Below are 27,348 nucleotides of genomic sequence, written 5' to 3'. Positions count from 1 at the left end.
CTGTGGTGCAACGTGGCGTTGGTGGATGGAGAGAGACATGATGTCCCAGATGTGCTCAATTGGATTCAGGTCTGGGGAACGGGCGGGCCAGTCCATAGCATCAATGCCTTCCTCTTGCAGGAACTGACTGACCCACCGCCAAACCGGTCATGCTGGAGGATGTTGCAGGCAGCAGAACGTTCTCCACGGCGTCTCCAGACTCTGTCACGTCTGTCACATGTGCTCAGTGTGAACCTGCTTTCATCTGTGAAGAGCACAGGGCGCCAGTGGCAAATTTGCCAATCTTGGTGTTCTCTGGCAAATGCCAAACGCCCTGCACAGTGTTGGGCTGTAAGCACAACCCCCACCTGTGGACGTCGGGCCCTCATACCACCCTCATGAAGTCTGTTTCTGACCGTTTGAGCAGACACATGCACATTTGTGGCCTGCTGGAGGTCATTTTGCAGGGCTCTGGCAGTGCTTCTCCTGCTCCTCCTTGCACAAAGGCGGAGGTAGCGGTCCTGCTGCTGGGTTGTTGCCCTCCTACAGCCTCCTCCACGTCTCCTGATGTACTGGCCTGTCTCCTGGTAGCTCCTCCATGCTCTGGACACTACGCTGACAGACACAGCAAACCTGCCACAGCTCGCATTGATGTGCCATCCTGGATGAGCTGCACTACCTGAACCACTTGTGTGAATTGTAGACTCCGTCTCATGCTACCACTAGAGTGAAAGCACCGCCAGCATTCAAAAGTGACCAAAACATCAGCCAGGAAGCATAGGAACTGAGAAGTGGTCTGTGGTCACCACCTGCAGAACCACTCCTTTATTGGGGGTGTCTTGCTAATTGCCTATAATTTCCACCTGTTGTCTATTCCATTTGCACAACAGCATGTGAAATTTATTGTCAATCAGTGTTGCTTCCTAAGTAGACAGTTTGATTTCACAGAAGTGTGATTGACTTGGAGTTACATTGTGTTGTTTAAGTGTTCCCTTTATTTTTTTGAGCAGTATATCTATCTATGAACCTACTGCCCATGCTATGTCCCTTACGACATTATTCAGCCTCCTGCCTATTCATATTTGTTATGTTTGACAGACTGTTTGTGAACCTGCTGTAGTCTCTAATATATTGACAAGGTCCCTGCTGTAGTCTCTAATATATTGGGATATTGACAAGGTCCAAATCTGGTTCTTTTAAGAACAAGTGTTCTGTTAGGAGTACTACTGGCACCCTATTCCCTATATAGTGCACTACTGTTGACCAGGGCGCCCTATTCCCTATATAGTGCACTACTGTTGACCAGGGCGCCCTATTCCCTATATAGTGCACTACTGTTGACCAGGGCCCTATTCCCTATATAGTGCAGTACTGTTGACCAGGGCGCCCTATTCCCTATATAGAGCACTACTGTTGACCTGGGCGCCCTATTCCCTATACAGTGCACTACTGTTGACCTGGGCGCCCTATTCCCTATACAGTGCACTACTGTTGACCTGGGCGCCCTATTCCCTATACAGTGCACTACTGTTGACCTGGGCGCCCTATTCCTTGGCTAGGCCGTTGTTGTTGTTGTTGTTGTCCTGTCTGTTTGGTGTGGGTATGTTTTGAAAGGCACAGTATAAAGTTGATGTATTTTTCCTATGGCAGCGAGTGTTCTCTCCAGAAGGGCTGAGTGAGATGTGGAATGAGATGGTGAAGGATGAAGAGATCACTTTCAATGGAGAAGAATCGGCTCACCCAGGTAGGAACTACAATACCCATCTACCCTGTACCTTTTCATGACTACAATACCATGAACCTTTTTAAATATATTAGTATTTTTCTGAGTGTAAGATTTTCAGGGTTCTTCCCCAGGAATATAAGAGGGGCACCATCTTTTGGACTTTGCTCTGAAAGGTTTACATAGTGGTGACGTAATCACCTTCCACTGTGAAAAACATAATGTTGGAAAAAGCCATGCGTTTATAATATATGTTACAATTGTGCAACATTTCATGTCGTTCCATATGATCAAAATAAACAAACTTCTGCTACAAGGGGACATCTTTGTCCCAGTGAGGCGTGGTATCAGGATATGGGTCTTTGTCCCAGCGAGGCGTGGTATCAGGATATGGGTCTTTGTCCCAGCGAGCCGTGGTATCAGGATATGGGTCTTTGTCCCAGCGAGCCGTGGTATCAGGATATGGGTCTTTGTCCCAGCGAGCCGTGGTATCAGGATATGGGTCTTTGTCCCAGTGAGCCGTGGTATCAGGATATGGGTCTTTGTCCCAGTGAGGCGTGGTATCAGGATATGGGTCTTTGTCCCAGTGAGGCGTGGTATCAGGATATGGGTCTTTGTCCCAGCGAGGCGTGGTATCAGAGGATATGGGTCTTTGTCCCAGTGAGGCGTGGTATCAGGATATGGGTCTTTGTCCCAGCGAGGCGTGGTATCAGGATATGGGTCTTTGTCCCACGAGGCGTGGTATCAGGATATGGGTCTTTGTCCCAGCGAGGCGTGGTATCAGGATATGGGTCTTTGTCCCAGTGAGCCGTGGTATCAGGATATGGGTCTTTGTCCCAGCGAGGCGTGGTATCAGGATATGGGTCTTTGTCCCACGAGGCGTGGTATCAGGATATGGGTCTTTGTCCCACGAGGCGTGGTATCAGAGGATATGGGTCTTTGTCCCAGCGAGGCGTGGTATCAGAGGATATGGGTCTTTGTCCCAGCGAGCCGTGGTATCAGAGGATATGGGTCTTTGTCCCAGCGAGGCGTGGTATCAGATGATATGGGTCTTTGTCCCAGCGAGCCGTGGTATCAGCTGATATTTGATATGGATCTTTGTCCCAGCGAGGCGTAGTATTAGATGATATTTGATATGGATCTTTGTCCCAGCGAGGCGTGGTATCAGATGATATTTGATATGGATCTTTGTCCCAGCGAGGCGTGGTATCAGATGATATGGGTCTTTGTCCCAGCGAGGCGTGGTATCAGATGATATTTTAAATCATGCAGCGCCTTGTCACCATCGCAGATTTTGGAGAAACAACAAATGTCGGTACATATGTGTCTTATATCGGCTGAAAGCTTAAATTCTTGTTCATATAACTGCACTGTCCAATTTACAGTAGCTGTTACTGCGAAGGAATGCCATGCTATTATTTGAGGAGCGCTCCTAACATAACACTTTTTTTCACCGCGATAGGTTTGAAAAATTCCTCTGAAGGTAAAAATGTGTACTTACGTTCTGAAATCTTGCTCTGATTTATCATCCAAAGGGTCCCAGAGATAACATGAAGTGTCGTTTTGTTAGATAAAATCCTTTTTCATATCCTAAAAAGGTCCATATAGCATGCACGATCGATTTTGTATTTCCATTCGTTCAATTTGCAAAGAAAGGAATCTGTGAAAATCTCACCCTAAATGTTGTTTCAACCAGTCAAATCACGTTCGTATGTATTCCTCAGAGATCCTAGAACGAAACCAGACTAAACTATATCATTAGGGGTGTAGTATATCCTATAGGACACCGAATTTGGCCAGAGAGGGACACCTTCATGGCACGCTGACGATGCGGCCGGTCTTCATTTGATCAACTGTATCTTTGTCAAATAAGCACCAATCGGTGTCAAACAAAGCTACCTAGATAGCCAATGAGCTGGGCTTTACGGGAAACCCTGTATCTGTCATACAATGTAGCTACTAACCTTGTGCGATGCCCTTTCCTTTTGGACCAAAATTATAAGAATATTCAGAGTTATGAAGTTATGAAAACGGGTTGTTTTGCAAATGTTGAACTTATAATATGGCTACTAATACTGGAAAAGCTAAATCAAAGTCCAAGTACACAGATTTGATGATACTCTTGCAGAAAAATGTAATTTGAATGCAAATGTCTCATTCACGAATTGCCCAAATATACCTGGGTGACTTCACACTAAATGTCATGTAGTTTGCTCATACTTCATGTTATCCGTCTGAAACTTTGCACATACACTGCTACCATCTTGTAGACACCATCAAAATTACAATCAGAGTGATGGCTAGAACTGGGACCTTTCTCTTGCATTTCAAAGATGGTGGTAGAAAAAAAAAAAGTTTTTTTTTTCTCTTTGTATTTTCTTCTACCAGATCTATTGTGTTATATTCTCCTGCATTCAATTCCCATTTACACAAACTTCCAAGTGTTTCCTTTCAAATGGTACCAAGAATATGCATATCCTTGCTTCAGGGCGTGGCAGATAGCCTAGTGGTTAGAGTGTTGGACTAGTAATTGAAATGTTGCAAGATCGTATCCCCGAGCTGACAAGGTAAACATCTGTCCTTCTACCCCTGAACAAGGAAGTTAACCCACTGTTACTAGGCCGTCATTGTAAATAAGAATTTGTTCTTAACTGACTTGTCTAGTTAAATAAAGGTAGAAAACAAATGTTTTAAAAGGGCCTGAGCTACATGCAGTTAGATTTGGGTATGTAATTTTAGGTGAAAATTTGAAAAAAAGGGGGCTATCCCTAAGACGTTTTAGGATGTAGTTATTATAGGAATTATGACGCGTCAACTATTTCTCTCTATACCATTTGTATTTCATATACCTTTTGACTATTGGATGTTCTAACAGGCACTTTAGTACTGCCAGCCTAATCCCAGGAGTTGATAGACAAAGTCATAAACAGCGCTGTGCTTCAAGCATTGCCTAGAGCTGCTGGCAAACGCTGTAAAGTTTTGAATGAATGCTTACGAGCGTGCTGCCACCTACCACCGCTCAGTCAGACTGCTATATCAAATCATAGACTTTAATTATAATATAGTAAACACAGAGATACAAGCCTTGGGTCATTAATATGGTCAAATCCAGAAACGATCATTTAGAAAACAAAGCGTTTGTTCTGTCAGTGAAATACGGAACCGTAGTCTAAATATTGCTGTTACATTGCACAACCTTCAATGTTATGTCATAATTGTGTAGAATTCTGGCAAATTATTTTGCAAACTGTTGCATATACCCTGACTCTGTGCGCAATGAACGCAAGAGAAGTGACACAATTTCCCTAGTTAATATTGCCTTCTAACATGAATTTCTTTTAACTAAATATGCAGGTTTAAAAAAAATATACTTCTGTGTATTGATTTTAAGAAAGGCATTGATGTTTATGGTTAGGTACATTCGTGCAACGATTGTGCTTTTTTTTCGCGAATGAGCTTTTTGTTAAGACTTCTTAAGGATTGGCATCACGCTAGCGGGGCATCTTCTGGTGAAACTGGAGGGCGACAATTCAAATTAATAATCATAAATATTATGGATATTTAACATTTTTAGGGACATATAAGTGTCTTATGTCAGCTAAAAGCTTAAATTATTTCTAATCCAACTGCACTGTCAGGTTTACAGTAGCTATTACAGCGAAAACATGCCATGTGATTGTTTGAGGACGGCGCCCCACTTCAATATTTTTCCACCGGCACAGGTTTCATACATTTTCATATAACGATTAAATATTCACTTACTTTTTGAAAGTCTTCCTCTGATTTGTCATCCAAAGGGTCCCAGCTATAACATGTAGTGTCGTTATATCCCAAAAAGTCTGTTTAGTTGGCGCCATCGATTTGAGTAATCCACTAGTTCAACTTGCAGAGAAAGGAATCTGAAAATCTACCCCTAAACTTTGTTTCAACAAGTCAAACTACATTTCTATCTACTCCTCAGATACCCTAAAATGTAATCAAACTATAATATTTCATACGGAAAGAAGTATGTTCAATAGGAAACCGATTTTAGCAGGTGCATAATGTCTTCATGGCGCCAAACACGAATTTCCAAGACTGTCCTTCTACTAAAACTGTTAATTCTTATTCGTTTTGGAAGTTACAAGCCTGAGACCTTGAACATAGACTACTGACACCTTGTGGAAGCCATAGGAATTGGGAGCTAATTTTCAACTTCCGGTTGGTTTTTCTTTGAATTTTCTCCTACTATATCTATTGTGTTATATTATCCTATATTATTTTAACATTTCTACAAACGTCAAAGTGTTTTCTTTCTAATGGTACCAATTATATGCATATCCTGGCTTCAGGGCCTGAGCTACAGGCAGTTTACTTTGGGCACGTCATTCAGACAGGAAGGGGCGAAAAAAGGGGCCTAGCCCTATCATCCCCCGTTTGGCGAAGTAGGCTGTGATTCGATGATAAATTAACAGGCACCGCATTGATTGTATGCAACGCAGGACACGCTAGTTAACCTGGTAATATCATCAACCATGTGTCGTTAACTAGTGATTATGTGAATATTGATTTGTTTTATTTATAAGATAAGTTGCTAGCTAGCATTAAACTTAACTTAGGTCCTTGCTGCCCTCGTGTAACAGGTGGTCAGCCAGCCACACAGTTTCCTCGTGGAATGCAATGTAATCGGCCTCCAAAAATGCCGATTACCGATTTTTGTTATGAAAAACTTGAAATTCACCCTAATTAATCGGCCATGCCGATTAATCGGTCGGCCTCTAATTAATTTAGCAGCGGCGCACACCAGATATGAAACAATGATAACTAGACTAAATGGTACTTTCTCAGAAACCTTCCCAATGAAAATGTTAACTAGCGTCAAAGTTGCCTGGCAGAATGATATCATGATTATTTCCATCAATCCAGTGGCCATTAGTTTGGAAACCTCCATCACGTGTGCTACAGAAACACAACTAACTAGATGCTAGATGGGCACTTGAATTAAAAACTACAAAACAACAAAAAATATGAATGTTTTACCAGTCTTCAAAAGTGGTCTCCTGATCTGGTTTTTGTTTTGTACTTAAAACATTCAGGTTCGTTGTTGTTCAAAAGTTAGATTCTGAGAGCTTAAGCTTGAAGAAACAGTGGCAAACGCCTAACACCTGATCCACACACACACACACTCTCTCACACAGTCACACAGTCACTCTCACTCTCACACTCTCACATTCACACACACTCTCACATTCACACACACTCACTCACATTCACACACACTCTCACTCACACACACTCTCACTCACACACACTCTCACTCACACACACTCTCACTCTCACTCACACACACTCTCACTCACACACACTCTCACACTCACTCTCACACTCACTCTCACATTCACACACACTCTCACACTCTCACACACTCTCTCACACACACACACACACACACACTCTCTCATACTCACATTCTCACACACACACACACACTCTCTCATTCACTCACAGACAATATGTGAACACACTGTGAGTTACTTGAGTTGCTCTTGCCAGGCCCTCATACCTATGGTCCCTGATCTGTTGCTAGTATAATTCTAGGAAAAATATGTTAAATATTAATGAAACTTAAATAATTCATTTACACTTAATCACTGTGTTTGCTACTTTTATTTGTTATCATTTAAGACTCTGGATTCCAGGAAATGGCAGTTACAAGTGTTCCAATGTTTCTCCAAATCTGTGAGTCCAAAGTCCCCCCCCCCCCCCAATCACATCACTCATCAGCACCACCTTCTTAAAGAAGCCAGGGGAGGACCCAGGATTTATCCTAGGAGCTAGGATGCTAGGAGATAAATGGTGCTGGTTCTGTAATGCTGTTTATGTTTGTCTCCTCTCTCTCTCTCTCCAGAAGACTGCACTGATTGCTTCGGTACTCAGAAGAAGGATGAATCCAACGATAAAGAGAAGAAGGAAGAGGAGGAAGTGTCGACGTCTGTCCATCACTCTATCATCGAGACATGGGACTGGGGGCGGCAGCCAGGTGGGTGGGGTCTGTTTATTCAACTCCTGGACAGAGCTTAGTAGGAGTAAACACGTTCTCTGTAAATGCTGACTTGACTTTAGGGTTGCAAAGGGTTGGAAATTTTCCAGGAAATTTCTGGAATTTTTCTATGGGAAGCTAAGCCTGTGAATTTTGGGGAATTTTGCTTAAATTCATTAAAAAAAAGTTAGCTTATAACAGTGAACCTTTTTATTTGTGGGATACACATAAGACAATTCTAGGTCTTATGGCATATTTTGGTTAAACTCTCCCCAATTCAATGGAATTGCAACCCTCTGTATGCACAGTGCATTCTTCCATCACCATGTACAGCTGATTCTCAAGATCTGGTACACTAATGAGATGCTATTGAGCCCACACTACTACACTGTCTGAGACAAGGACTACATGCTTTCTGGTAAGTTTTGATTACAATACTGGGTGAGATGAATATATTTTATATGACATACATGATTTGTTGTTAACTAGTAAATAGTAGCCTACATCAAAGTGTGTTTTAAATAATTTCTAACTTGTTAACAATTTCTACTAGTTAGTTTTTGCTATCATGTGGGTTTTAGCTTGCTTGAGCCTGCTAACTGAGGAGTGTTAATTCACCTGTTTCCATACATGTTTCATTTTAAAGCATTTATCTTACAAAGGAGTTGTTTAATCTGACTGCTTAACTATTTATCTGTACATGGAATTGTATTTGTTGTTTTTTTTTTTTACTAATTGTTCTATAATCTTTACAGGAAAATGCCACGGGCGCTATCTGATGTGTGGAGACATTTCACTGCAGCTAATGTAGAAGGAAAAGCTGTGTACATTTGCAAAAACTGTGCCAAATCATATGTGAAGAATGGAACAAAGATGCAGAATCATCTGGCCAAGTGCATAAAGTTCCCTCAGCGCTCACAACAAGCAACCTCTGACAAAAGTCCCTCTACTTCTATTCCAGGTGAAAAGGATGAATCAGACACCTTATCGATAGCAACAGCTCATGGTCCTCCTGGAATCAGAAGTTTTCTTTTTGACTGAATGGAGGAACGTGGTTAGAGAAATGCTGATGAATGTCTTGCTCGTGCTGTGTATGCAACTGGTTCACCTCTGATGCTCACAGGCAATGTGTATTGGAAGGGATTACTGAATGTTCTTCGCACAGCAGACACATTTTACATTTACATTTTAGTCATTTAGCAGACGCTCTTATCCAGAGCGACTTACAGTAGTGAATACATACATTTCATACAATTTCATACATATCATACTTTTTTTTTTTTTTTTTTCTGTGCTGGCCCCCCGTGGGAATCGAACCCACAACCCTGGTGTTGCAAACACCATGCTCTACCAACTGAGCTACAGGGAAGGCTGTAGCTCACCCACCAACCAGACATGCTTTATCTACTCATTTGCTGGATGCAGAGTTCAACAGAGTTCAAGTGAAGGTCAAGCAAATCATAGAGAAAGCAGACTGTATTGCATTCATCCCTGATGGGTGGTCGAATGTTCGTGGGCAAGGAAAATTTTTCCACATCATCTCCACCCCTCAACCAGCATTCTACAAGAGCACAGACACAAGGGACAACAGACACACCGGTCTCTACATTGCAGATGAGCTGAAGGCAGTCATCAATGACCTTGGACCACAGAAGGTATTTGCACTGGTGACAGACAATGCTGTGAACATGAAGGCTGCTTCGTCTAAAGTGGAGGAGTCCTATCCTCACATCACACCCATTGGCTGTGCTGCTCATGCATTGATTCTGCTCCTCAAGGACATCATGGCACTGAAAACAATGGATACACTCTACAAGAGAGCAAAGGAAATGGTTAGGTATGTGAAGGGTCATCAAGTTATAGCAGCAATCTACCTCACCAAGCAAAAGTGAGCAGCGTACATGTTGAACCCCAAGTATGCTGGCAAGAGCATCCTGTCTGGTGCAGAGATCAACAGGGCCTATGGTGTCATCACTACCGTGGCTCGCCACCTTGGCCTGGATGAGGGCAAGGTTCTTGGCAGTCTGGCGAAGTACACTTCCAAGCAAGGGCTTTGGGATGGAGATGCAATATGGCAGTCGTGCCAACATATCTCATCAGCCACCTGGTGGAAGGGACTTTGTGGATCTGGCTCTTTCCCCTGTTGTCTCCATCATCCTCCAAATCCCACCAACATCAGCCGCCTCAGAGTGCAACTGGTCCTTGTTTGGGAACACACACACCAAAGCACGCAACAGGCTGACCAATACAAGGGTTGAAACATTGGTGGCCATCCGGGCAAATTTGATGCTTTTTGAGCCTGACAACGAGCCAACCTCAACAAGGTTGGAAAGTGACAGTGAAGATGAGGCCTCAGAGTCTGATGTTCAAGAGGTGGACATTGAGGAGGTCCAGGGAGAAGACATGGAAGCCTGAGAGGAAGACAACCAAAGCTTTAGTTTCTAGACTATCATTTTACAGATGTATGTTGAAAACGTTTTTGGGAGATGTGATGGATCTTTGGGGATCAATATTCCCTTTCCTGGTTCAGTGGAATCATCCCATGTGAAGAGTCAACTCATTTAATTAAAGTTCAATTCGTTACTAAATTGTTTTTTATTATGGAAGTATTTAATCATTTGCAATTATGTCTACTTATGATAAGGTAAAAGGTTTATGTTTCTGTCTCCGTATGATATGGTAAATATATCCAATGGTATAAACATATACATTTTAAATGGTATTTAATATTAATTTGCATATATTCCTGTTAATTCCCACGGAAAGTTTCCACCTCTGAATATTCCCCAAAATGTGCAACCCTACTCACAACCCTACTAGACTTACTGCTTGTAGGCTGCTGTTTAGGTCTGAGATGTTGTTGTCTCAGACGAAATCGTCACAGTCATGGTTTTAAATAATGCTTCTGGGTTTAAATAATGCTTCTGGTTTTAAATAATGCTTCTGGTTTTAAATAATGCGTCTCTAGCTAATAGCAGTTCTGGCGTCGGCCGTTGTAGCTGCTTGTAGTTTTATATACAAGCCCAGAGGATAGTGTAATGTTATAATGCAGTGCTGCGTTGGCAACTCTCCACTTCTAAATGTGACTGCGATATTAGAATAGTGACCCTTTCCCCACCTGGCTGTCCCCTCCTATATGACGTCAGACTGGTCTCCCGTTGGTGGGGTGTGCCTCTCCTGGCACGCGAGGTGTGACTGGACTATCACATGACTGGACAGACTATCACATGACTGGACAGACTGCAGGCCAATCAAATGACTGGACAGACTGCAGGCCAATCAAATGACTGGACAGACTGCAGGCCATGTCTAGTGTTTAATCTAGGTACCACTCCCAACTCCAGCACCAACCCCACGGTATGCTGGGTAGTCTGGTCCTATCCCCAAACCCCATGGTATGCTGGGTAGTCTGGTCCTATCCCCAAACCCCACGGTATGCTGGGTAGTCTGGTCCTATCCCCAAACCCCACGGTATGCTGGGTAGTCTGGTCCTATCCCCAAACCCCACGGTATGCTGGGTAGTCTGGTCCTATCCCCAAACCCCACGGTATGCTGGGTAGTCTGGTCCTATCCCCAAACCCCACGGTATGCTCTGCTGGGTCTAGTCTGGTCCTATCCCCAAACCCCACGGTATGCTGGGTAGTCTGGTCCTATCCCCAAACCCCACGGTATGCTCTGCTGGGTCTAGTCTGGTCCTATCCCCAAACCCCACGGTATGCTCTGCTGGGTCTAGTCTGGTCCTATCCCCAAACCCCACGGTATGCTCTGCTGGGTCTAGTCTGGTCCTATCCCCAAACCCCACGGTATGCTCTGCTGGGTCTAGTCTGGTCCTATCCCCAAACCCCACGGTATGCTCTGCTGGGTCTAGTCTGGTCCTATCCCCAAACCCCACGGTATGCTCTGCTGGGTCTAGTCTGGTCCTATCCCCAAACCCCACGGTATGCTGGGTAGTCTGGTCCTATCCCCAATCCCCACGGTATGCTCTGCTGGGTCTGGTCCTATCCCCAATCCCCACGGTATGCTCTGCTGGGTCTGGTCCTATCCCCAAACCTCATGGTATGCTGGGTAGTCTGGTCCTATCCCCCAAAATCCACGGTATGCGCTGCTGGGTAGTCTGGTCCTATCCCCAAACCCCACGGTATGCTCTGCTGGGGTAGTCTGGTCCTATCCCCAAACCCCACGGTATGCTCTGCTGGGTTTAGTCTGGTCCTATCCCCAAACCCCACGGTATGCTCTGCTGGGTAGTCTGGTCCTATCCCCAAACCCCACGGTATGCTCTGCTGGGTCTAGTCTGGTCCTATCCCCAAACCCCACGGTATGCTCTGCTGGGTCTAGTCTGGTCCTATCCCCAAACCCCACGGTATGCTCTGCTGGGTCTAGTCTGGTCCTATCCCCAAACCCCACGGTATGCTGGGTAGTCTGGTCCTATCCCCAAACCCCACGGTATGCTCTGCTGGGTCTAGTTTGGTCCTATCCCCAAACCCCACGGTATGCTGGGTCTAGTCTGGTCCTATCCCCAAACCCCATGGTATGCTCTGCTGGGTCTAGTCTGGTCCTATCCCCAAAGCCCACGGTATGCTGGGTAGTCTGGTCCTATCCCCAAACCCCATGGTATGCTGGGTAGTCTGGTCCTATCCCCAAACCCCACGATATCCTCTGCTGGGTCTGGTCCTATCCCCAAACCCCACGGTATCCTCTGCTGGGTCTAGTCTGGTCCTATCCCCAAACCCCACGGTATGCTCTGCTGGGTCTAGTCTGGTCCTATCCCCAAACCCCACGGTATGGTATGCTGGGTAGTCTGGTCCTATCCCCAAACCCCACGGTATGCTCTGCTGGGTCTAGTCTGGTCCTAAACCCAAACCCCACGGAATGCTCTGCTGGGTCTGGTCCTATCCCCAAACCCCATGGTATGCTGGGTAGTCTGGTCCTATCCCCAAATTCCAAGGTATGCTCTGCTGGGTAGTCTGGTCCTATCCCCAAACCCCACGGTATGCTCTGCTGGGTCTAGTCTGGTCCTATCCCCAAACCCCACGGTATGCTGGGTAGTCTGGTCCTATCCCCAAACCCCACGGTATGCTCTGCTGGGTTGAGTCATGTCATAATAAAGAATAACATTCATATACTGACTATCTCTGAAACTGACTTAGATAATACCTTTTAAATTATACAGTGGTCGCTATGTATGGTTTCAACATCTTCAGAAGCGACAGGAATGCCAATGGTGGAGGTGTTTTTCTGTGTATGTTCGTATTAGAGAGGGTTTCATCTACAGGTGCACCTGCCTCACCAAAAGCCCATTCTGGTGGGATGCTGCTATAGACCACCAAGTGTTAAAAGTCAGTATTTGGATAATATGTGTGAAATGCTTGATCATGTATGTGATATCAGAGGTATATTTTCTGGGTGATTTTAAATATTGACTGGCTTTCATCAAGCTGCCCACTCAAGAAAAAGGTTTCATGGATTGAGAGTAACCTGTCTTACAGATCACAGAGGGTCTTCTTTAATGGAAGCCTCTCCAACATAATCCAGTTAGAATCAGGAATTCCCCAGGGCAGCTGTCTAGGCCCCTTACTTTTAAAAATCTTTACTAACGACATGCCAATGGCTTTGAGTTAAGCCAGTGTGTCTATGTGTGCTGATGACTCAACACTATACACGTCAGCTACTACAGCGACTGAAATCACTGCAACACTCAATAAAAGAGCTGCAGTTTGTTTCAGTTAGACTGGCTTTCAATGAGAGTGACAGATCTATAACACACACTTCTATGTGAATTTAGTCAGGTCACCCAAAAAGTGGCATATTGCAGCTTTTAAATGTACACAGGGAGGTGACATTAATAATATGCATGTCAATCTCTCCTGGCTCAAAGTGGAGGAGAGACTAAATTTACTACTTATATTTGTGAAAGATATTAACATGTTGAAATCAATCAATCAAATGTATTTATAAAGCACTGTTTACATGAAGTGCTGTACAGAAACCCAGCCTAAAACCCCAAACCGCAGCAGAGCTGTTTAAACAACTAACACACAGCTCTGATACCCATACATACCCCACAAGACATGCCACCAGAGGTCTGTTTAAACTACTGGCACACAGCTCAGACACCCATCCATACCCCACAAGACATGCCACCAGAGGTCTGTTTAAACTACTGGCACACAGCTCAGACACCCATCCATACCCCACAAAACATGCCACCAGAGGTCTCTGGTAGTGGTTTGAGGTAACACTCTAAATGTATTGTAGATATGTGGTAGTAGAGTAGTGGTCTGAGGTAACACACTAAATTTATTGTGAAATCTGTTATGAAATGTATTATTTTTTTAAACATTACATTGTATACCTTCCTTAATTTAGCTGGACCCCAGGAAGAGTAGCTGCTGCCTTGGCGGAAAATCATGGGGATCCATAATAAACCCCAGGAAGAGTAGCTGCTGCCTTGGCAGGAACTAATGGGGATCCATAATAAACCCCAGGAAGAGTAGCTGCTGCCTTGGCAGGAACTAATGAGGATCCATAATAAACCCCAGGAAGAGTAGCTGCTGCCTTGGCAGGAACTAATGTGGATCCATAATAAACCCCAGGAGGAGTAGCTGCTGCCTTGGCAGGAACTAATGGGGATCCATAATAAACCCCAGGAAGAGTAGCTGCTGCCTTGGCAGTTACTAATGGGGATCCATAATAAACCCCAGGAAGAGTAGCTGCTGCCTTGGCAGGAACTAATGAGGATCCATAATAAACCCCAGGAAGAGTAGCTGCTGCCTTGGCAGGAACTAATGGGGATCCATAATAAACTCCAGGAAGAGTAGCTGCTGCCTTGGCAGGAACTAATGGGGATCCATAATAAACCCCAGGAAGAGTAGCTGCTGCCTTGGCAGGAACTAATGGGGATCCATAATAAACCCCAGGAAGAGTAGCTGCTGCCTTGGCAGGAACTAATGGGGATCCATAATAAACCCCAGGAAGAGTAGCTGCTGCCTTGGCAGGAACTAATGGGGATCCTTAAAAAATACAAAATGTCGGCCTCTCGGTCGGTCGGTTTCTTTCTCTGTTTCCAATCCACAGGGCTGGGTGTGGCAGCATGGTGTTGCATGTCTGGCTGCGGGAGATAAGCACTTGGTGGTGGGAGTCCTTGCCTGGACCAGCCCAGCCGGTTGGCTCCCGGTCTCTCCTGTCCAGTCCTGATTATAGTACTGTACTGTATGCAAGTAGCGCTGAGCGATTTTTAGTGCTTTTTTTTTTAGGTCGGTTACGGTTCGGTTATTAAAAAATGACATTAAAAATGTTTTTTTTTGTTTTTCTTTTTAATGGGATTCCAAAACCAAAAATAGTGAACATTCAATTGCCAAAACATTCCTATTGTCTCTACCAGGTCCACATTGGAAGACATCAATAGAAAAATAAGGAAATAACTATGAAATAATAACATATTTCAGTTGGGTATGTTACTTTTACATTTTTTTGATGACATTGTTTTTAATTCCTTAAAGTCGTCGAGTCATCTCTGCTCAGACAGTAACAGCCAGCCAGACAGACAGCCCTCTAACGTTATCTCTGTTCCCCATACTGTACTGTCTTTGAGATAGTAGCTGGCTAAGTATGCTGTGGAGTTGTCTGACAAAATCATTTTTGGTAGTTCTTTAAAATACATCCTTGAAATGTTTCTACCACTTGATTGGAGTCCACCTGTGATAAATTCAATTGATTGGACATGATTTGGAAAGGCACACACCTGTCTATATAAGGTCCCACAGTTGACAGTGCATGTCAGAGCATAAACCAAACCATGATGTCGAAGGAATTGTCCTTAGAGCTCCGAGACAGGATTGTTTCGAGGCACAGATCTGGGGAAGGGTACCAAAAAATGTCTGCAGCATTGAAGGTCCCCAAGAACACAGGGGCCTCCATCATTTTGGAATGGGAGAAGTTTGGAACCACCAAGACTCTTCCTAGAGCTGGTCGTCCGGCCAAACTGAGCAAGCGGGGGAGAAGGGCCTTGGTCATGGAGACCAAGAACCCGATGGTCACTCTGACAGATCCCCAGAGTTCCTCTGTGGAGAACCTTCCAGAAGGACAACCTTCTCTGCAGCACTCCACCCATCAGGCCTTTATGGTAGAGTAGCCAGACAGAAGCCACTCCTCAGTAAAAGGCAGATGACAGCCCGCTTGGAGTTTGCCAAGAGGCACCTAAAGGACTCTGACCATAAGATTCTCTGGTCTGATGAAACCAAGATTGAACTATTTTGCCTGAATGCCAAGTGTCATGTCTGGAGGAAACCTGGCACCATCCCTACGGTGAAGCATGGTGGTGGCAAAATCGTGCTGTGGGGATGTTTTTCAGCAGCAGGGACTGGGAGACTAGTCAGGATCAAAGGAAAGATGAATGGAGAAAAGTAGAGATCCTCGATTTAAAAACCTGCTCCAGAGCGCTCATGACCTTGGGGCGAAGGTTCACCTTCCAACAGGTCAAGCGCACAGCCAAGATATCACAGAAGTGGCTTCGGGACAAGTCTCTGAATGTCCTTGAATGACCCAGACTTGAACCCGATCGAACATCTCTGGAGAGACCTGAAAATAGCTGTGCAGCGACGCTCCCCATCCAACCTGACAGAGCTTTAGAGGATCTGCAGAAAAGAATGGGAGAAACTCCCCAAATACAGGTGTGCCAAGCTTGTAGCGTCAGTGTTGTATCGAGACGGATGTCAGTTAGCTCATATATCTACAGTACCAGTCAAAAGTTTGGACACAACTACTCATTCCAAGGCTTGTCTTTATTTTTTACTATTTTATACGTCGTACAATAATAGTGAAGACCTCACAACACATGGAATCATTTAGTAACCAAACAATGTGTTAAACCAGATATATTTGAGATTCTTCAAAGTAGCCACCTTTTGCCTTGAGGACAGCTTTGCACACTATTGGCATTCTCTCAACCAGCTTCACCTGGAATGCTTTTCACACAGTCTTGAAGGAGTTCCCACATATGCTGAGCACTTGTTGCCTGCTTTTCCTTCACTCTGCAGTCCAACTCATCAAATAATAATAATAATTTTGCCCATGATTTTGGAATGAGATGTTTGATGAACAGGTGTCCACATACTTTTGGTCAGGTAGTGTACTTCTGTATTTCAGTTTCAATAATTTTGCAAAGATGTCTAAAAACATGTTTTCGCTTTGTCATTATGGGGTATGAATACTTTCTGAAGGCCCTGTATGTGACGTAGTACGCAATTTTCCGGGAAAAACAGTTTTGGCGCTACTTTCAGAGGTACTGGTTAAAAAGTATACAGAAGTAGCAGAGAAACCCTTTGAGTGGATTTCAGATCTGTTATTTTGGCCTGTCTGGTCCCCCACACAGGGCTGTAGGGCTGTCACAGAGACAGACCGGAAGGGCCGTAGGGCCGTCACGGAGACAGACCGGAAGGGCCGTAGGGCCGTCACGGAGACAGACCGGAAGGACTGATGCTGAACTTGTTATGTTCTTATGGGTGATTGGCTGTAATTTTGCAATCAAAATGTTATCCCAAAATAAGTTTGAAACTAGTAAAGGAATCATGTTTGGTAATGAAACTGTATTTCTACTGCTCACAGCACCTGATGTGTCTCTCTCTCTCTCTCTCTCTCTCTCTCTCTCTCTCTCTCTCTCCTCTCTCTCTCTCTCTCTCTCTCTCTCTCTCTCTCTCTCTCTCTCTCTCTCTCTCTCTCTCTCTCTCTCTGTCTCTGTCTCTGTCTCTGTCTCTGTCTCTGTCTCTGTCTCTGTCTCTGTCTCTCTCTCTCTGTCTCTCTCTCTCTCTGTCTCTCTCTGTCTCTCTCAGATGAGACAGAGCTGAAGGACTGTCTGATGGTGCTGGTAGACGACCAACAGAAGCTATCGGCCCAGATGGCTAAGAGCACTCTGTCTGCTCTGCGCCTACGCCAGCGCCTGGTCATCCTAGAGAGATACCTCATATCCCTGAGCCACAGCATGATGGAGGAGAAGTACAAGGTCCGCTGGAAGAGCCCTCCCAGCCCGCCTCCACCCATCGTAGACAACAAGAGGTACGCTGTAAACCCAAACAGGAAACGGCAGCAGTGGTTCTCTCATCTCACTGTTAGCTATACGCTGACTGGGTGATTTCATCTGGAACATTCCCCCTTAGATGATCAGCTTGATCTGAGTCATCTTGGAGTTAACCTCTCTGGGCCAGTGGGACGTTTGCGTCCCACCCTAGTCAACAGCCAGTGTAATCCCGTGGCGCGATATTCAAATACCTTAGAAATGCTATTACTTCAATTTCTCAAACAAATGACTATTTTACACCATTTTAAAGACAAGACTCTCGTTAATCTAACCACACTGTCCGATTTCAAAAAGGCTTTACAACGAAAACAAAACATTAGATTATGTCAGCAGAGTACCCAGCCAGAAATAATCAGACACCCATTTTTCAAGCTAGCATATAATGTCACATAAACCCAAACCACAGCTAAATGCAGCACTAACCTTTGATCTTCATCAGATGACAATCCTAGGACATTATGTTATACAATACATGCATGTTTTGTTCAATCAAGTTCATATTTATATCAAAAACCAGCTTTTTACATTAGCATGTGACTAGCATTCCCACTGAACACTTCCGGTGAATTTACTAAATTACTCACGATAAACGTTCACAAAAAACATAACAATTATTTTAAGAATTATAGATACAGAACTCCTTTATGCACTCGCTATGTCCGATTTTAAAATAGCTTTTCGGTGAAAGCACATTTTGCAATATTCTGAGTAGATAGCCCGGCCATCACAGGCTAGCTATTTTGACACCCACCAAGTGTGGTACTCACCAAACTCCGATTTACTATTAGAAAAGTTTGATTACCTTTGCTGTTCTTCGTCAGAATGCACTCCCAGGACTTCTACTTCAATAACAAATGTTGGTTTGGTCCCAAATAATCCATAGTTATATCCAAATAGCGGTGTTTTGTTCGTGCGTTCAAGACGCTATCCGAAGGGTAAAGAAGGGTGACGCGCCCGACGCGTTTCGTGACAAAAAAATTCAAAATATTCCATTACCGTACTTCGAAGCATGTCAAACGCTGTTTAAAATCAATTTTATGCGATTTTTCTCGTAAAAAAGCGATAATATTCCGACCGGGAGTCGTTGTTTTCGTTCAAAGAGAGAGAAAGTAAACATGGTGTCGGCTCGTCCACGCGCCTCCAGTCTCATTGTCCTCAGATCGACCACTATCCAAATGCGCTAATGTTTTTCAGCCATGGTCTGCAAAGTCACCATTCATCGTTCTGGCGCCTTTTGAGAGCCTATGGGAGCGTTAGAAAATGTCACGTTATGCCAGAGATCCCCTGTTTTGGTTAGAGATGATCAAGAAGGCCAAGAAATAGTCAGAGAGAGCGCTTCCTGTTTGGAATCTTCTCAGGTTTTTGCCTGCCAAATGAGTTCTGTTATACTCACAGACACCATTCAAACAGTTTTAGAAACTTTAGGGTGTTTTCTATCCAAATCAAACAATTATATGCATATTCTAGTTACTGCGCAGGAGTAGTAACCAGATTAAATCGGTTACGTTTTTTATCCGGCCGTGCAAATACTGCCCCCTATCCCCAACAGGTTAAAGGTCTCTCTCTCTCTCTCCATCTCTCCGTCTCTCCGTGTCTCTCTCTCTCTCTCTCTAGCCCCCGGCCAGCCAGTAAAGGTGTCTCTCTCTCTCTCTAGCCCCCGGCCAGCCAGTAAAGGTGTCTCTCTCTCTCTCTCTAGCCCCCGGCCAGCCAGTAAAGGTGTCTCTCTCTCTCTCTCCAGCCCCCGGCCAGCCAGTAAAGGTGTGGAGGGTCTGGCCAGAGTTGGCTCCAGGGCAGCTCTCTCCTTCGCCTTTGCCTTCCTACGACGAGCCTGGAGGTCTGGTAAGCTTCCTCTCCATCGTCTAGACACGACCTTTCACTTAGTCTGTATACAGCTTCCTCTCCATCAGAAGAGAGGAGGCTGTTATAGCAGCAAAGGGGGGACCAACTCCATATTAATGCCTTCCCAGAAGAGTGGAGGCTGTTATAGCAGCAAAGGGGGGACCAACTCCATATTAATGCCTTCCCAGAAGAGTGGAGGCTGTTATAGCAGCAAAGGGGGGACCAACTCCATATTAATGACTTCCCAGAAGAGAGGAGGCTGTTATAGCAGCAAAGGGGGGACCAACTCCATATTAATGCCCATGATTTTGGAATGAGATGTTAGATGAGCAGGTGACCACATACTGTTGGTCATGTAGTGTACATAGTTAATTTATTTATCTGTGCCAAAACGCAATTATTTTTCATCTTGGTTTTAAATCGTGAGCCAACATGTTTTCAGCATTTTTATTTCCATAATTTGTTTTAAAAATCAGTCTTCTCATATTATCTATTGTCTTTGCAACAGAGCAATATGTTCTGAATATCAAATCGCTCTATCACAGCGTAATACATATAGGATCGTGAGAATCACAATACATGTGGTATTGGCGTCTAAGTATGGTGATAATATCTCGTTGCGAGTTACCTGGTAGTGTCCTGTGTGTCTAACATATTGGTTCTTTGATCAGGTGACGACGCGGACCTGTGCAGTGAGCTCCTCCAGGAGTCCCTAGACGCTCTGCGGGCCCTCCCAGAAGCCACTCTGTTTGACGAGGGTACCGTGTCGTCCGTCTGGCTGGAGGTTGTGGAGAGAGCCACCAAGTTCCTCAGGTCAGTAGTACCTGCTGTCTGGGTTGTCTTGGCCTAACTCCCAGTACTGACCTCAGGCCAGTTCCTCAGGCCTTCCTGCTGTCTGGGTTGTCCTGGCCTAGCTCCCAGCACTGACCTCAGGCCAGTTCCTCAGGCCTTCCTGCTGCCTGGGTTGTCCTGGCCTAGCTCCCAGCACTGACCTCAGGCCAGTTCCTCAGGCCTTCCTGCTGTCTAGGTTGTCCTGGCCTAACTCCCAGCACTGACCTCAGGCCAGTTCCTCAGGCCTTCCTGCTGTCTAGGTTGTCCTGGCCTAACTCCCAGCACTGACCTCAGGCCAGTTCCTCAGGCCTTCCTGCTGTCTGGGTTGTCCTGGCCTAACTCTGAGCACTGACCTCAGTCCAGTTCCTCAGGCCTTCCTGCTGTCTGGGTTGTCCTGGCCTAGCTCCCATTACTGACCTCAGGCCAGTTCCTCAGGCCTTCCTGCTGTCTGGGTTGTCCTGGCCTAACTCTGAGCACTGACCTCAGGCCAGTTCCTCAGGCCTTCCTGCTGTCTGGGTTGTCCTGGCCTAACTCTGAGCACTGACCTCAGGCCAGTTCCTCAGGCTTTCCTGCTGTCTAGGTTGTCCTGGCCTAACTCTGAGCACTGACCTCAGGCCAGTTCCTCAGGCCTTCCTGCTGTCTGGGTTGTCCTGGCCTAACTCTGAGCACTGACCTCAGTCCAGTTCCTCAGGCCTTCCTGCTGTCTGGGTTGTCCTGGCCTAACTCTGAGCACTGACCTCAGGCCAGTTCCTCAGGCCTTCCTGCTGTCTGGGTTGTCCTGGCCTAACTCCCAGCACTGACCTCAGGCCAGTTCCTCAGGCCTTCCTGCTGTCTAGGTTGTCCTGGCCTAACTCTGAGCACTGACCTCAGGCCAGTTCCTCAGGCCTTCCTGCTGTCTGGGTTGTCCTGGCCTAACTCTGAGCACTGACCTCAGGCCAGTTCCTCAGGCCTTCCTGCTGTCTGGGTTGTCCTGGCCTAACTCCCAGCACTGACCTCAGTCCAGTTCCTCAGGCCTTCCTGCTGTCTGGGTTGTCCTGGCCTAGCTCCCAGCACTGACCTCAGGCCAGTTCCTCAGGCCTTCCTGCTGTCTGGGTTGTCTTGTGATGTCCATGGTTCTGCCAGTGACGTGTTATTTAAACTGTGTGGTTGGTTTTCAGTGATGTCCATGGAAGTGGTAGTACCAAAGGCAGCATCCCACTACAGGACCAACACCTGGCCTTGGCCATCCTGCTGGAGCTGGCAGTACAGAGGGGCACTCTGAGGTAGGACCCCCCCTCCTGACATACTGATACTGAGGTAGGACCCCCCCTCCTGACGACATACTGATACTGAGGTAGGACCCCCCCTCCTGACGACATACTGATACTGAGGTAGGACCCCCCCCTCCTGACATACTGATACTGAGGTAGGACCCCCCCCTCCTGACGACATACTGATACTGAGGTAGGACCCCCCCTCCTGACGACGTACTGATACTGAGGTAGGACCCCCCCTCCTGACGACGTACTGATACTGAGGTAGGACCCCCCCTCCTGACGACGTACTGATACTGAGGTAGGACCCCCCCTCCTGACGACGTACTGATACTGAGGTAGGACCCCCCCTCCTGACGACATACTGAGGTAGGACCCCCCCTCCTGACGACGTACTGAGGTAGGACCCCCCCTCCTGACGACGTACTGAGGTAGGACCCCCCCTCCTGACAACGTACTGAGGTAGGACCCCAGGACCCTCCCCTCCTGACGACATACTGGTACTGAGGTAGGACCCCCCCTCCTGACGACGTATTGATACTGAGGTAGGACCCCCCCCTCCTGACGACGTACTGATACTGAGGTAGGACCCCCCCCTCCTGACGACGTACTGATACTGAGGTAAGACCCCCCCCTCCTGACGACATACTGATACTGAGGTAGGACCCCCCCTCCTGATGACATACTGATACTGAGGTAGGACCCCCCCCTCCTGACGACATACTGATACTGAGGTAGGACCCCCCCCTCCTGACGACATACTGATACTGAGGTAGGACCCCCCCTCCTGACGACATACTGATACTGAGGTAGGACCCCCCCTCCTGACGACATACTGATACTGAGGTAGGACCCCCCCCTCCTGACGGCGTACTGATACTGAGGTAGGACCCCCCCTCCTGACGACATACTGATACTGAGGTAGGACCCCCCCTCCTGACGACATACTGATACTGAGGTAGGACCCCCCCCCCTCCTGACGACGTACTGGTACTGAGGTAGGACCCCCCCTGACGACGTACTGGTACTGAGGTTGGACCCCCCCTCCTGACGAGGTACTGATACTGAGGTAGGACCCCCCCCTCCTGACGACGTACTGATACTGAGGTTGGACCCCCCCTCTTGACGAGGTACTGATACTGAGGTAGGACCCCCCCTCCTGACGACGTACTTATACTAAGGTAGGACCCCCCCTCCTGACGAGGTACTGATACTGAGGTAGGGCCCCCCCCTCCTGACGACGTACTGATACTGAGGTAGGACCCCCCCCTCCTGACGACGTACTGATACTGAGGTAGGACCCCCCCTCCTGACGACGTACTGATACTGAGGTAGGACCCCCCCTCCTGACGACATACTGAGGTAGGACCCCCCCTCCTGACGACATACTGATACTGAGGTAGGACCCCTCCTCCTGACGACATACTGATACTGAGGTAGGACCCCCCCTCCTGACGACATACTGATACTGAGGTAGGACCCCCCCTCCTGACGACATACTGAGGTAGGACCCCCCCTCCTGACGACATACTGATACTGAGGTAGGACCCCCCCTCCTGACGACATACTGATACTGAGGTAGGACCCCCCCTCTTGACGACATACTGGTACTGAGGTAGGACCCCCCCCTCCTGACGACATACTGATACTGAGGTAGGACCCCCCCCTCCTGACGACATACTGATACTGAGGTAGGACCCCCCCCCTCCTGACGACATACTGATACTGAGGTAGGACCCCCCCCTCCTGACGACATACTGATACTGAGGTAGGACCCCCCCTCCTGACGACATACTGATACTGAGGTAGGACCCCCCCTCCTGACGACATACTGATACTGAGGTAGGACCCCCCCTCCTGACGACATACTGATACTGAGGTAGGACCCCCCCTCCTGACGACATACTGAGGTAGGACCCCCCCTCCTGACGACATACTGAGGTTGGATCCCCCCTCCTGACGACATACTGAGGTAGGACCCCCCCTCCTGACGACGTACTGATACTGAGGAAGGACCCCTCCTGACGACGTACTGATACTGAGGTAGGACCCCCCCCCTCCTGACGACATACTGATATTGAGGTAGGACCCCCCCTCCTGACGACATACTGAGGTAGGACCCCCCCTCCTGACGACGTACTGAGGTAGGACCCCCCCTCCTGACGACGTACTGAGGTAGGACCCCCCCTCCTGACGACATACTGAGGTAGGACCCCCCCCTCCTGACAACATACTGAGGTAGGACCCCCCCTCCTGACGACATACTGAGGTAGGACCCCCCTCCTGACGACATACTGATACTGAGGAAGGACCCCTCCTGACGACGTACTGATACTGAGGTAGGACCCCCCCTCCTGACGACATACTGATACTGAGGTAGGACCCCCCCTCCTGACGACATACTGATACTGAGGTAGGACCCCCCCTCCTGACGACATACTGATACTGAGGTAGGACCCCCCCCCCTCCTGACGACATACTGATACTGAGGTAGGACCCCCCCCTCCTGACGACATACTGATACTGAGGTAGGACCCCCCCCTCCTGACGACATACTGATACTGAGGTAGGACCCCCCCCCTCCTGACGACATACTGATACTGAGGTAGGACCCCCCCTCCTGACGACATACTGAGGTAGGACCCCCCCCTCCTGACGACATACTGAGGTAAGACCCCCCCCTCCTGACGACATACTGAGGTAGGACCCCCCCCTCCTGACGACATACTGAGGTAGGACCCCCCTTCCTGACGACATACTGATACTGAGGTAGGACCCCCCCTCCTGACGACATACTGATACTGAGGTAGGACCCCCCCCCCCTCCTGACGACATACTGATACTGAGGTAGGACCCCCCCCTCCTGACGACGTACTGATACTGAGGTAGGACCCCCCCTCCTGACGACATACTGAGGTAGGACCCCCCCTCCTGACGACATACTGATACTGAGGTAGGACCCCCCCCCCTCCTGACGACGTACTGATACTGAGGTAGGACCCCCCCTCCTGACGACATACTGATACTGAGGTAGGACCCCCCTCCTGACGACATACTGATACTGAGGTAGGACCCCCCCTCCTCCTGACGACATACTGATACTGAGGTAGGACCCCCCCCCCCCCTGAAGACATACTGATACTGAGGTAGGACCCCCCCTCCTGACGACATACTGATACTGAGGTAGGACCCCCCCTCCTGACGACATACTGGTCCTCAACTCTAGGACTGGGGGGTTGGGGTTACCCCTTTCGGGGGTTGGGGTATGTGCTACATAAGTATAACTGTAAGAAATGTAAGATGTGTTTAATTAAATGATATTCAGCTCAGGGTCCCAGCGGTTTCCTAACTAGCTAGCGAAGTGGCTACATGTCAACATCGCCAATGTCTTTTGAGGTGGAGACGAGGAAACAATAAAATACTTTTGGGGTTTCACTCTCTGTGACTGCACCTACCACACCCCTCATATCATACGGTACCTGGCCTCTCTGGCCGGTCTTCAGCCAGCCAGCTGCTGTCCTGCTGCGTCTGTGTGGGACAGCACTTACCATGCCCCATATTTATAGTACTCTAACTACTCTATTCTCTTCTCCAGCCAGCTGCTGTCTGCCGTCCTGTTGTTGCTGCGTCTGTGGGACAGTGGGACCAGGGAGATGGACAATGAGCGCTCCACCCAGGGGACTAGCGCCCCGCTCCTCCCTCTCCTGCAGCGTTTTCACAACATCCACAGCAGCAAGGAGGAAGCCGGCCCCGATGAGGAGATGGAGGTGAGCTCAGGGCCTGTATTTCCTGTAAAAGCTGATTTTTAAGATCAGTTTTGCCTTTTTTTTAGATCACAATCAATAAGGTTACCTGGACATTGGGGGGGGGGGGCTGATCCTAGAGCAGGACTCTGAGACACCTGGTCTCATCCCTCTCCTATTCCTCGTCCTTGGTTGCATCAAAATCCATTTATTTTTGTCCGTCTTCTAAACTGAATTTAAGTACTTAGCTAAGCAGATTCACTGCTTTCAGAAAGTATTTACATACCTTGACTTTATCCACATGTTGTTGTTGTTACAGCCTGAATTTAAAATGGATTCCATTTTGGGGGGACTGACCTACACACAATACCCCATAATATAAGTGGAATTATGTTTTTCGAAAAGGTGATATGTCTTGAGTCATTAACTATACACCCCCTTTTTGTTATGGCAGGTCTAAATGACTTCAGGAGTTATATTAAGCTGTCTATAATTGTTTTAAGAAGGTCATACCAAGGATCATTTAAGATATTTGATTTAGAATTTTAAGACCACTTGAAGTATCCAAATAAAATATTTAAAAAATATATATATATTTGATATCTTGTATTTGGCCTTACTGCTATTAGCCCATAGAAACACATTGAATAACAGATTACTGCTATTAGCCCATAGAAACACATTGAATAACAGATAGTCCTTACTGCTATTAGCCCATAGAAACACATTGAATAACAGATTACTGCTATTAGCCCATAGAAACACATTGAATAACAGATTACTGCTATTAGCCCATAGAAACACATTGAATAACAGATTACTGCTATTAGCCCATAGAAACACATTGAATAACAGATAGTCCTTACTGCTATTAGCCCATAGAAACACATTGAATAACAGATTACTGCTATTAGCCCATAGAAACACATTGAATAACAGATTACTGCTATTAGCCCATAGAAACACATTGAATAACAGATTACTGCTATTAGCCCATAGAAACACATTGAATAACAGATTACTGCTATTTGCCCATAGAAACACATTGAATAACAGATAGTCCTTACTGCTATTAGCCCATAGAAACACATTGAATAACAGATAGTCCTTACTGCTATTAGCCCATAGAAACACATTGAATAACAGATTACTGCTATTAGCCCATAGAAACACATTGAATAACAGATTACTGCTATTAGCCCATAGAAACACATTGAATAACAGATTACTGCTATTAGCACATAGAAACACATTGAATAACAGACATTCAGAATAGTCTTGTGAGGCCTGTGTGCGTCCTAGAGCAAAACAACGGACATGTACGAGTTTGTGAGAGTCTCACCTTTCCACAGAGGGGTACATACTAGCCCAAACTGTTAGGACGCTACAGGCAGAAGTCGATAGATGAGCTGTACCTCATTGTGAGGTATTGTGACGTCATTGTGAGGTATTGTGAGGTCATTGTGGCGTCATTGTGAGGTCATTGTGGCGTCATTGTGAGGTATTGTGTCGTCATTGTGAGGTATTGTGAGGTATTGTGACGTCATTGTGAGGTCATTGTGTGTAGATGGATCAGAAAAAACATCAATTGAATTCAAGCTGTGACACAATAAGATGTGAAATAAGTCAAAGGATCTGAATACTTTCTGAAGGCTCCTTTTACCACCTTTTTTAGTTCACAGTCGTTTTCTCCTGTTGTTCTTCCTCTCCAGATCCTGGGGGCCCCTCTGAGTCCCAATGAGAGTTTCCTGCGCTACCTGACGCTGCCCCAGGACAATGACTTGGCTATCGACCTGAGACAGACGGCTGTGGTTATCATGGCTCACCTGGACCGCCTGGCCGCCCCCTGCTCCCCCTCGCACTGCAGCTCCCCTACCTCCCACAAGGTA

General features: G+C 46.7%; 1 protein-coding gene across 14 annotated transcripts in view; it reads left to right on the top strand.

The window, feature by feature from the left end:
• The window catches only part of herc2 (HECT and RLD domain containing E3 ubiquitin protein ligase 2), a 190,590-nt gene that overhangs the window by 7,608 nt on the left and 155,634 nt on the right, over positions 1 to 27,348 (top strand). For 13 of the 14 annotated variants that reach the window (XM_029708347.1, XM_029708357.1, XM_029708355.1 and 10 more), the window contains exons 3-10: positions 1,630 to 1,723; positions 7,590 to 7,721; positions 17,549 to 17,771; positions 19,532 to 19,632; positions 20,304 to 20,445; positions 21,621 to 21,725; positions 25,312 to 25,483; positions 27,172 to 27,345. In XM_029708347.1, the coding sequence (XP_029564207.1) occupies positions 1,630 to 1,723; positions 7,590 to 7,721; positions 17,549 to 17,771; positions 19,532 to 19,632; positions 20,304 to 20,445; positions 21,621 to 21,725; positions 25,312 to 25,483; positions 27,172 to 27,345 (1,143 nt within the window). The remainder of the gene's footprint in view (positions 1 to 1,629; positions 1,724 to 7,589; positions 7,722 to 17,548; positions 17,772 to 19,531; positions 19,633 to 20,303; positions 20,446 to 21,620; positions 21,726 to 25,311; positions 25,484 to 27,171; positions 27,346 to 27,348) is intronic. The other variant, XM_029708353.1, reaches the window with a different exon arrangement.

The sequence above is a fragment of the Salmo trutta genome, chromosome 22 (assembly GCF_901001165.1).
Source record: "Salmo trutta chromosome 22, fSalTru1.1, whole genome shotgun sequence".
Lineage (NCBI taxonomy): Eukaryota > Metazoa > Chordata > Actinopteri > Salmoniformes > Salmonidae > Salmo > Salmo trutta.
Note: the sequence above shows the minus strand (reverse complement) of the source record. Positions and strands in the feature narration are given on the sequence as shown.